Source organism: Caretta caretta, chromosome 1 (assembly GCF_965140235.1).
Source record: "Caretta caretta isolate rCarCar2 chromosome 1, rCarCar1.hap1, whole genome shotgun sequence".
Taxonomy (NCBI): Eukaryota; Metazoa; Chordata; order Testudines; family Cheloniidae; genus Caretta; species Caretta caretta.
In genome coordinates, this window is record NC_134206.1 from 48799791 (window position 1) to 48812151 (window position 12361).

Here is a 12361-nt window from a genome sequence, read left to right on the forward strand (position 1 = left end):
CGGGAAACTAGGATAAGACCATCAAACTAGTTTCACTTGGGATCCAGGTCAGGGTTTGAATTTCATTCCCCAGAGCTGAAAGGCTAGTGCATTAACCCATGTCTTACCAATTCTCATGTGATTGCATAGCATATTACTGTTGTCCAGCTCCCAGAATAAGTTTTTCAACTGATTTTGTGATTTCATTTATTAGGTGCAATATTGCTGTTATTTTCATGACTGAGATGGTAGTGGATCACAGTGTGAGAGAAGATTGGGCCCTTCACCTCCCTTTATTACTTCATGCTCTTTTCTTAGGTAAGACCAATACAACAGGAATTAAAACATGGGTATACTCCAATACCATTAGTCAAACTGAAGCTGTGGAGTTAGCTAATGTATTTTTTCTTTGCCTTCCCCTCCATAGCTATGTTTACAGCCGTCATTCGTATTTTGTTACATCAGTTCTTGAAACTAAAATTGATCAGCTGGAATGCTGGAATGTTGTGGCTGCAGCATTCTTTATCACACCTCACAATACGCTGAATTTTTGGTGGCCTTTTTTCCCCCACTTTACTTTATTAGTTGATCATTTTGGGGTTCTCATAAGCAGAAATGTTTAGCATACTAGAGTAATTAGGAAGTGTATAGGCATTATCCAATTCATGTGGTTGATACATACTTTCTGTATGTCATTAGAATAGCAAGACATATGGAATGAACTCATAATAAGTAGTGGTCTCAGTCCAATTCTCAGTGGATCAATGTCCACATTCCAAAACCCATGACCATAATTGCAACTAATTTCCACCCTTATTGTCAGCACAGACAGCAAGGATTGAATGGCCATGGAGGCTGAGCTAGAGATTATAGCACATTTATAGAACAATGGGGGAAGTATATGGATCAAGAAAAGTACTTCTAGCTCCATTGTGGTCACTCTGGTACTTTTCACAAGCACTAACAGGCAGAAAAAATCCAGAAAGAGAAATCAGAGTTTCATTAGAGGTCTATCCAGATTTAAAAGGATATAATTCCTCTTTATAAAATGGATGTCATGGTAAAATTACCATTCATGCCACTTTCCTCTTCTCTCTCTCTCTGACTTTCATAGAATATTATATAAAATATCTATCTTTTGTATTATTCCCAAGCAATTTACAAAGACAGACTTAAAATATTTTATAGGCAGCATCAAAATGTAGGCTTAAAAACAAAAATGGATTCAGCTTTTCAGACTCAGTTGGGAGCTGACTCCCCAAATATAGTGAAAAGTGGCTGAAAGGAAAAAGACTCTGTAACATCAGTCTTGTGTGGACAAAACAAATAGCCAGCAACTGGTGAACTGATTGAACGGCTGACGAATTATAGTTGTAGCAGTTCTGAAAAACAGGTGGGCCTTTGTAGTTAGAAATGTATTAGTAATAAAACTCAATTTGAGTCAATGAGTCAATGAAGGGACTTGAGAATAAAAACAATATGCAGCAAGATGAAAGACTCTAGCCTTTTCATTTTGGTTGAGAGACAGTCAGTGTATACTAGTCATCACTGACCAATGCAAGTAGATATTTGCAGAAATAGATTTCTGATATTACAAATGCATTTATCAAAATTTCTTTACCTTTTTTGTCAGGTAATATCTTAACATTACAGTATTTCATAATGACTCACATTTAAATTAACATTAAAGCTTCCATTTTATTATGGTTTCCTTTCATTACATTTCTATAGATCCCCCTTGTGAGGGTGTAGGGAAGTAGTGTTAAATGTGTTAGCCAGAGGTGTGAATGTGACTTGCACATGAAGAAGTCATGTCATGCTGAAATGTGAGAATGCACATGGGAAGGAGTATATGAGGGATATGATTGAGAAAGAAACTAGAGATATTTTGGCAGTTAAACTGAGCATGCGCCTTTTCACATATTGGAAGAAATAGGAAAATAAAATTTAAGTGAAGGGACTCTACAGTAGAAACATAGGTAAAGGATAGGATGGTCTGTAATATTGATAATGAAGGGGTTAAAAAAATTTCTGTTAATTGAGTCCTTGAATAAGACGTTGGATTGACAGCACCAGTTACGGAAATCCTCTGTTTTTAACCGCACAGCGGCACTGTAAAACAGTCCAGTATTGATCTAGATGTTCTACCTCTGGGGTGAGAGGAAAGCTCCATTTCCATGCTCATTCAGTCCTTGGCTTCTCTCCTTAACTCTGAAGGTTACCAAGTGGTGCAAATTGTGGTGGTGGAGTAGGACTGTGCCCACCAATTCATTTCACATAGCTACCAAAGAGCTGTCAAATGGCAGTGGCTTTCAGGCACTACTAAACCAAGCAAGTTCACAGCAGCAACTTGCATCTATATCTCATTCCTGAATATTTTGAAGGGTGGATGGGTGGGTGGAGAAATTAATTCTTGGCAGCTGGAAAGAAAGGGAGGAAGGGAAGGAGCAAGGAAGAAAACAAAAGTAGTGGAGTAGAGAATAGAAGCAAGGATGGAGAGGCTGGCGGAGGGTCCTAGCATATTGGTAGGTGGATGAACCAGAGGATCACAAGGTTCTAAAAGGATGGTCCACAGGAGTCAAAAGAACTGCTGACTAACTGGCATACTAATAGCAGCTACAGTTTTGCAGTCCAGTCAAGAGCAGAGTGACAAGTGTGCACCAGAGGCACATAACACGAAGGAGCAGTGTGGAGGGACTAAAGAAGCAGGCTCCCAGGGAAGAGGAGATTCAGACAAGGAAGGAGCTGAGGAGACAGCCAGCTCTATTATTCTGAGTTTGATCTCTCATGCCACCATCTCAGGTGTTGAACCAGAACTAAGATGATAAATGAAAAAAATGCTTTGTCACAGTGAAGCAATACATTTTATGCAAACTTGAATCATTTATGTTTATAGCTCATGATCCTTTCATCTCGATACCCTTAGTTCAAATCCAGCTCAGGCTGCTAGTGACCAAAAGCTACTGCACCCCTTCACAACATCTCAACACCCACTACAGTTAGGACTAGTTGTCCACCTGGCAGTCTTACTAGGGAGTCTAAGTACTGAATGTACATGGACACTGGATTACCCTCTCATCTCTGGAGGTGGTCCCCCCATCTCAAGGTCTGGGCACTGCTACAGCTCATGATGTACTGTCTCAGTAGATACAGAGAGGACTTTGTTCTGGTGCCTTTTTCAAGTACTAAATTCACACAAATATTTAAAGAAAAAACTGTGGGAACTGTGTCCTAAAGTACTGTATCTTCTGTTTGTTCTGTACTGTTGCCATGAAGTGCCTTGGAATCTTTGCTATTTCTGGAATTTAAACTTGTTTATAATCACTTCATACTCAGTGATTGCTGGAACTCTTTCCTCCAGGTCTTGACCATTACCGCCCTGAGGTCTTTGAACACAGTAAAAAGCTACTGCTTCATCTTTTGATTGCATTGTCTTGCAACAGCCATTTTCAGGCCATTGCCTCTGTGCTTCTTCAGACCAGAGAGATGATTGAAACCAAGACTCTGACAGTCCAACCAGCCTATCTACCTGAATTCCTGTATACAGGTAATCAAGTACACTTGGAAGAGACACTACACTATATTTTAAAAGTTTAAAATATTGGAACATAGGGGTTTCTTTCCTGATACAGTGTTATATTTTTGATGTACTATAGGCTGAATGATCAAAGTGGGAAATCTGTACAGCAACCATTGATCTTAACTCCCTGTGAACTACTTTGGAAATGCACCACAGATTACTAAATGATGACTTACTATGAAAGTAGGAAAAGCCCCTTGCTATAAGGAAAAATTTATAATATAATTTTAGAAATGAATGTGCCAATTTTACATACCTGTAATTTTCTAAGGGCTTGTCTATACGGTTTGGCAATTTGCCCTATGTACATGTGATTTCTAAAGCATATTAACATGCTGTGTATTAATTGGTCTGTGTAGATCCTGCTGGGGTGCACTAAAGGTTCCCCAGTGTGCTTTAACATAGTGCTGTTTGAAACAGTGCGCACAGTGCATTAAAGTGCACTAGGAAACCTTTCGTGTGCACCAGCTGGGTCTGTATGGACCTATTAATGTGCAAAAGGTTAGAAATCACCTCCTCATAATGTGCATTACCCCACTGTGTAGACAAGCCATAACACACTGAGACACAGAACTTGTTAGAAATGGAACTTTAACCTAAATAAATAATATATGGTTGCAGCACAAGAAAAGCAAAGGAATTAACATGGTTAGGAACGATATAGCCACCTCAAAGTTCCAATTAAACCTTTCCTTCAATTCAGTAGAGCTCCAATATGAAGTACTCCCTCCAACACCACCTATCTCTTACTGACCATGAACACACTTCCTCCCTTGGCTGAAATCCATTTCTGGTTTCAGCAGGTCTGTCAATCACTGATAGGCTGGCTGCTCTGCTAACTTTTTGCAAATTCAAGGACTTTTATGGGGTTGGGTGGGGGCAAAGCTTGATGAAAGTAGCTGGACAGATTTTAGACTGTTGTGACATGATACCAAATATAAGGAGCCAGTTGGGAGTTGTGGGAGTCACAGCACCTGTTTAGAATTGTGGAGATAAGATTGGGGTTCAGGAAGAAGGCTGAATACTGTCAAAGAAAAAAGAGAAAATTATGATTGTGGTAGAAGGAGGAAGGGAGAAGGAAAGAGGAATGATCTTGGCATAAGTGTCACTTCTGGCTCAAGTAAAATAGCAGAATGCATGTGAAGAGGGAGAATCTTGAAACTCTTAGATGGTAACAGAACCAAGAGCAATAAAGCAGCGCGAGTTTATAAACAATAAAGAGATGATAAATTGCTTTTTTCCTGGGACTACAGAACTAATGGGTGAAGAGAAGGCAGTAAATACAGTGTATTGAGGGGCGAATTATGCCTATGTGGCACAGCCCTGATTAAGGTCAGTCCAGAAGTGCATCAGTACAGGAGTAGCTTGAATGCAGGGATTGTACCTCATAGATTCCCTGAGCTGTCCTTGAGTTTCTCACTGTACAGGTTTACATCGTCCTTTTGGAGGACAGCCTGATTCCTCCACAGTGTGTTTGGAGAGCAATCCTCTGGCCAGTTGAAGATGGAAATGGGTATTTTTTTGCCTAACTATTTGTACTTGCCAGAAGCATTGAGGAGTCCAAAAGGACCTCAAGGCTGGAAACCAACTTAACATTCTTAGGGCAGAAGTTCTCAATGTTATGGAAAAGGTATGTTCTTTACACGTCCCACTTCCTACCTCAGTGCTGCCTGAGCTCAGCTCTAGCCATCTGCATGTCATCCAGGTGCTGATTTCAACTAGTCATTAAGAAACCTGGGAGATAGTGCCATGTACATTTGATATAAACGAGATAGAGGGTGTTATTTGCATATTGCAAGTGCCTCAGTCTATGTTGTCTCAAAAGGTCTTCCAATGTCTTGATATAGACATTGAATAATGGGGAGGAGAGAACTGATGCCCTTTTGGACTCTGCAAGTGAGGGCTTGGGAAGTGGAGGAGCAGTCATACATATTGGTCCTGCTAATCTTTGACAAGAGATTAGAAGTGAGTTTACAATGAGATGTGGCAGAAGAAAGGCCAGTGCAGTTTTGGGTCATGTACACAAAGGCATCAAGTCACTGACAGGAAGATAAAAGTCTGTCTTCTGTATGGCTCTGGTAAGACCATATCTGGAATATCAAATTTAATTCTGGGCACCTTGTTACCAGAAAGATAGTAACAGATCTGGGGGCTAGTTCAAAGAATATCAGTCAGGAAGATGGAGAGATTGATTTATAATAAAAATATTAAAAGTGATAAATATTTATAACTTGGCCAAACAACAATAAAGCTGGGAGATCAGAATACATGTATTTGAAAGGTAAACAACGAGGATAGAGAAGTATTATTTAGGGTGGTGAAAGAGATAAAATTAAGAAAGAGAATCGTAAAGCTGAATAGCAAAAAACGTATTCAACGTGAGATGCAGTAGGCTGTGTAATAGTCTCCCATGGGAAATGGTAGAAACCTCTTTGTTTGGTACATTTAAAATTAGACTGGGCAGGAAACTAGAAAATTCATTTTGAGGAGCAGTCTTTCTTTGGGAATAGACTGGACTGAATCTTTCTTTGGGTACAGACATTAGCTTCCATAATTCTAGTCAGCAAGGATTGGTGAGAACATAAGAACGGCCATACTGGGTCAGGCCAAAGGTCCATCTAGCCCAGTATCCTGTTTTCCAACAGTGGTCAATGCCAGGTGCCCCAGAGGGAATGAACTGAACAGGTAATCATCAAGTGATCCATCCACTGTTACCCATTCCCAGCTTCTGGCGAACAGAGGCTAGGGACACCATCCCTGCCCATCCTGGCTAATAGCTATTCATGGACCTATCCTCCATGAATTTATCTAGTTCTTTTTTGAACCCTGTTATAGCCTTGGCCTTCACAACATCCTCTACCAAGGAGTTCCACAGATTGACTATGTGTTGTGTGAAAAAATACTTCCTTTTGTTTGTTTTAAACCTGCTACCTATTAATTTCATTTGGTGACCCCTAGTTCTTGTGTTATGAGAAGGAGTAAATAACACTGCCTTATTTACTTTCTCCACACCAGTCATGATTTTATAGACCTCAATCATACCCCCCATTAGTCGTCTCTTTTCCAAGTTGAAAAGTCCCAATCTTATTAATTTCTCCTCATACGACAGCCATTCCATACCCCTAATAATTTTTGTTGCCCTTTTCTGGATATTTTCCAAGTCCAATATATCTTTTTTGAGATGGGGCAACCATATCTGCACACAGTATTCAAGACGTGGGAGTACCATGGATTTATGTAGAGGCAATATGTTATTTTCTGTCTTATTAGCTATCCCTTTCTTAATGATTCCCAACATTCTGTTCGCTTTTTTGACTGCTGCTGCACATTGAGTGGATGTTTTCAGAGAACTATCCACAGTGACTCCAAGATCTCTTTCTTGAGTGTTAACAGCTAATTTAGACCCCATCATTTTATATGTATCATTGGGATTATGTTTTCCAATGTGAATTACTTTACATTTATCAACATGGAATTTCATCTGCCATTTTGTTGCCCAGTCACCCAGTTTTGAGAGATTCTGTTGTAGCTCTTCACAGTCTGCCTGAGACTTAACTATCTTGAGTAGTTTTGCATCATCTGCAAATTTTGCCACATCACTGTTTACCCCTTTTTCCAGATGATTTATGAATATGTTAAATAGGACTGGTCCCAGTACAGACCCATGGGGGACACCACTATTTACCTCTCTCCATTCTGAAAACTGACCATTTATTCCTGCCCTCTGTTTCCTATCTTTTAAACAGTTACTGATCCCTCAGAGGACCTTCCCTCTTACCCCATGACTGCTTACTTTTCTTAAGAGCCTTCGGTGAGGGACCTTGTCAAAGGCTTTCTGAAAATCTAAATACACTATATCCACTGGATCCCCCTTGTCCACATTCTTGTTGACCCCCTCAAAGAATTCTAGTAGATTGGTAAGGCATGGTTTCCCTTTCCAAAAACCTATTGACTATTCCCCAACAAATTATGTTCCTCTATGTGTCTGACAATTTTGTTCCTTACTATAGTTTCAGTTTGCCCGGTACTGAAGTCAGGCTTACCGGCCTATAATTGCTGGGGTCACCTCTGGAGCCCTTTTTAAAAATTGGTGTCACGTGAACTATCCTCCAGTCGTTTGATACAGATGCTGATTTAAATGATAGGTTATGGACGACAGTTAGTAGTCCTGCAATTTCACATTTGAGTTCCTTCAGAACTCTTGGGTGAATACCATCTGGTCCTGGTGACTTACGACTGTTTAGTTTATCAATTTGTTCCAAAACCTTCTCTAATGATGCCTCAATCCTGGACAGTTCCTCAGATTTGTCATCTAAAAAGAATGGCTCAGGTTGGGAATCTTCCTCGCATCCTCAACCATGAAGACCGATGCAAAGAATTCATTTAGTTTCTCTGCAATGGCCTTATAGTCTTTGAGTGCTCCTTTAGCATCTAAATCGTCCAGTGGCCCCACTGGATGTTTAGCAGGCTTCCTGCTTCTGATGTACTTAAAATAAATTTTGCTATTACTTTTTTGAGTATTGGGTTAGCTGTTCTTCAAATTCTTTTTTGGCCTTCCTAATTATATTTCTACACTTCACTTGCCCGAGTTTATGCTCCTTTCTATTTTCCTCATTAGGATTTAACTTCCACTTTTTAAAGGATGCCTTTTTGCTTCTCATAGCTTCTTTTACTTTATTGTTTAGCCATGGTCACTCTTGTTTGGTTCTCTTACTATGTTTTTTAATATGGGGGTATACATTTAAGTTGAACCTCTATTATAGTGTCTTTAAAAAGTTTCCATGCAGCTTTCAGGAATTTTACTTTTGGCGCTGTACCTTTTTAATTTCTGTTTAACTAACCTCCTCATTTTTGTGTAGTTCCCCTTTCTGAAATTAAATGCTACAGTGCTGGGCCTCTGTGGTGTTTTCCCCACCACAGGGATGTTAAATTTAATTATATTATGGTCACTGTTACCAAGCGGTCCAGCTATATTCACCTCTTGGATCTGATCCTGTGCTCCACTTTGGACTAAATCAATAATTGCCTCTCCTCTTGTGGGTTCCAGGATTAGCTGCTCCGAGAAGCAGTCATTTAAGGTGTCAAGAAACTTTATCTCTGCATCCCTTCCTGAGGTGATATGCACCCAGCCAATATGGGAAAAGTTGAAATCCCCCATTATTATTGAGTTTTTTTTTATTTTAATAGCCTCTCTAATCTCCCTGAGTATTTCACAGTCATTATCACCATCCTGGTCAGGTGGTCAGTAATATATCCCTACTGCCATATTCTTATTATTCAAGCATTGAATTACTATCCATAGAGATTCTGTGGTACTGTTTCGTTCATTTAAGATTTTTACTTCATTTGATTCTACGCTCTCTTTTACATATAATGTAACTCCCCCACCAGCACGACCTGTTCTGTCCTTCCAATATATTTTGTACCCTGGTATTACTATGTCCCATTGATTATCCTCATTCCACCAAGTTTCTGTGATGCCTATTATATCAATATCCTCATTTAATATGAGGCACTCTAGTTTGCCCATCTTATTATTTAGACTTCTAGGATTGGTATTTAAGCACTTTAAAAACTTGTCGCTTTTTAGCTGTCTGCCATTACATGATGTCATTGAATGGGACTTTTTTTCTTTTGACTGTTTCTCATCAGATTCTACCTGTATTTTATCATCTTCCATCCTCTCCTCCTTATTAGGACATAGGGAATCTCCATTTATAGATCCTCCCCTAAGCGATGTCCAAACCACATGCTCCCCCACATCTGTCAGCTTTCCCCCGGCCCTTAGTTTAAAAACTGCTCTGCGACCTTTTTAATTTTAAGTGCCAGCAGTTTGGTTTAGGTGGAACCCATCCTTCCTGTATAGGCTCCCCCTTTCCCAAAAGTTTCCCCAGCTCCTAATAAATCTAAACCCCTCCTCCCTACACCATCGTCTCATCCACGCATTGAGACCCTGTAGTTCTGCCTGTCTAACTGGCCCTGTGCATGGAACTGGAAACATTTCAGAAAATGCTACCATGGAAAAGAGAAACAAAGCTCTGCAAGTTTTTGGACAAGTTTCAGGTACTTTATCTCCATAATTTGGATACTTATCTGAACCTTTTGAAGTTTATGTATCACTAATCACTATAGGATTTTTTGCCTAAAATAAAAATAGACATGATGGGGAAAGGAGGCAGAAAATAATCTATTGAATGTGCAATGCAGTATAACAATCCAAAGGTCATGCTGCCCTCTGCCCTGGGCACACAGTCCATGGATTCTTATTCAGTATTCTGAAGGGAACAATCACACAGTTTAAAAAGGTGACGAACATGATAGTTTTTTTAAAAAGAGCAATAACATAGATTAAAATTCTCACTCAAAAATTTTTCTTATTAAAATTAAGGTTGTTTTTAACCCTACTTATGAAATTTGAATAATGCATAACTTCATGAGCAGTAGAAGCTTAAAGAAAATTACTTTAGAATTTTAATCTTTTGACCTTCAATCAGTTGCTTTGGTGGATGGCCAGAACAAATGAAGATTGATGGCTTTCATTTTTTTATCAGAGACCTTTAGGAGAATGCTGATAGTAATGGTAAACAACATTTTTTGCTTAATTCAGGATTATTTATTCCACTTAAATGTTTCAGATATTTCATTGCAAAACTTTATCGTAATTCAGGACAAAAATATTAAGTCAAATGATTTATATGCCCATTATTTACCTTCAACAGCAGTGAAAAACATATTTCCTTCCCAAACTGTGTGAAAATCCTTCTTTCTGTTGTATGTTCACAAACTGTTAAACCTATACAATAAACTATTAAATGTAAATTACATTTTCATTTTCCCCTAAGACTCACATGGGTTTTCCCACCTTTGATATCCCATGTCAAGGCCTCTTTTGTGGCCAGGGTGAACTGAGTAGAACTCCCTTTTGAGTTAAAATGCTTTTTAATCAGCTAATGTTGAGGAGTTGCTGTTTGTATGAGGAAAGCAATTCAGATACAGCCAGTATGCTATATGGTGCAAAAGCTAGAACATAGAATCTAAAATGAAGACACCTGGCTTCTGGTTTGATCTCTGAAACTGACTCTTTGAGAGACAAGGTGAATGAGGTAATACCTTCATTGGACCAACTTCTGTTAGTGAACGAGACAAGCTTTCGGAGCTTACAGAGAGCTCTTCTTCAGGCCTGGGAAAAGCACTCAGGGCTAGTATAAACTGGCAACACTAAAGCGAGAAAGTTGCAGTGCCGTAAATTGTCAGTGTAGACAAGGCCTCAGAGTGTCAGAGCTAAACACAAGGTGGAGCAAACTGTTTAGCACAAGGAGTTAAGATGCTGTAAGAGACCATTCCAGGTGAAGTAGGCAATTAACCCGCAAAGGAGGGTTAAATGACAATGAATGAGGATAATATCACCTACTTCACTCTTTGTTATGAACTTAAGACCCCATCTTACATTTCTTGCAAACGTTATTCAACATCAGACCAGCCTGGATTAATGAACTAGACTTTTGCCTTGGTTTAGCCTGATTGTAGACATATTCTAATGTTATTTAAATGTAATACAGTTTACAAAAAGATGTTACTTCTGAATGTAACCTGTGAAACATTTATTTTACAGATACAATACCTATAGTGCAGAAATATTTTGACTTTTGTATTAGTCTTTTTTTTATTGCAGTCTGAAGATTTGAAAGTGTAAGATAACCAGTTTTCCACTCTTGCTGTAGGTTTTTGCATTTTGCTTATATTTTCTGCTTCCAAGTGAAAGTTTTCAGCAGCTTACTTTTTAAAAGAGGTGTTTGTCCTATTCGTTCATCTGAAATGCTGACGTAAGTGGTGCATTCCATCTTTATCTTCTCCTTTGCTGCTGCCAGGTGGTTTTGACTTTCTACGGGAGTACCAGTCATCACCAGTGCCAGATTCTGGTTTAAGCTCCAGCTCTACCTCCTCGAGTATCAGTCTAGGAGGCAGCAGTGGAAATCTCCCACAGATTACCCAAGAGGTGGAGGACATGGACACAGCTGCTGAAACAGATGAAAAGGCAAACAAATTAATTGAATTTCTAACTACCAGGTAATCAAGATAAAGGAGAGGTTACTGTGGGTTACACTTGAAAAAGATTTGTCTTCTGTAAAATTATCTATATTAATTTTAAAAGGACACAGATGAAAATGTTTGAGGTGAACATACAGTAATAATAAACTTGTAAATGTGAAGATGTATTTAAAAGCCTTACAGTGTCAGGAACACTGCAAAAAATGCTGCCTGACCAGAATAAATTGTTCAGTATCCTATAATATTATGCTCAAGACAGAACTCATGAAATAGGACAATTTTATTGCTATAAAGGAGACAGCAGTTGTGAGGGGCCACAGTGAGCCTAGCTTTAATTACTGAATAGGGCTGGCACATCCTAGGCTTGTTCTGTTGAAAAATTTAGGGCCTGCTCCTCATTTACATTAAGACCCCTTTACTCTGCCCCGGCAAAGTGTCTGGAAGCCTAAGTCTAGCCAGCTGAAGAGCAGCTACAGAGTGACTCTGCATTTTATTTTTCCATCCAGAAGTGTAGTTCTTAACTGACAGCAAAAGAAGAGCTGGCATTAGGTGCGGAATGGCTGTAAGTGACATGTAATCATTATAAACTGGCAAAATCCAGAGTAATACATGATTTTGTTAGGTCTTAAAACTCATTTTACTTAATTTAGTTAATTTTCTAAACTGATAATATTACTGTCTCCTTGGTGAACTTGTATTTGGAATAATGTTTCTTTCTCACATCTTACCTGATTTTTTTTAAAGGAAATAGTT

The 12361-nt window shown here is 39.0% G+C and overlaps 1 protein-coding gene across 8 annotated transcripts in view; it reads left to right on the forward strand.

Annotated features, from left to right (window-relative positions):
* The window catches only part of FRY (FRY microtubule binding protein), a 375793-nt gene that overhangs the window by 279596 nt on the left and 83836 nt on the right, over positions 1-12361 (forward strand). For all 8 annotated transcript variants that reach the window (XM_048847137.2, XM_048847131.2, XM_048847143.2 and 5 more), the window contains 3 exons: positions 194-297; positions 3341-3526; positions 11428-11626. In XM_048847137.2, coding sequence (XP_048703094.1) covers positions 194-297; positions 3341-3526; positions 11428-11626 — 489 coding nt within the window. The remainder of the gene's footprint in view (positions 1-193; positions 298-3340; positions 3527-11427; positions 11627-12361) is intronic.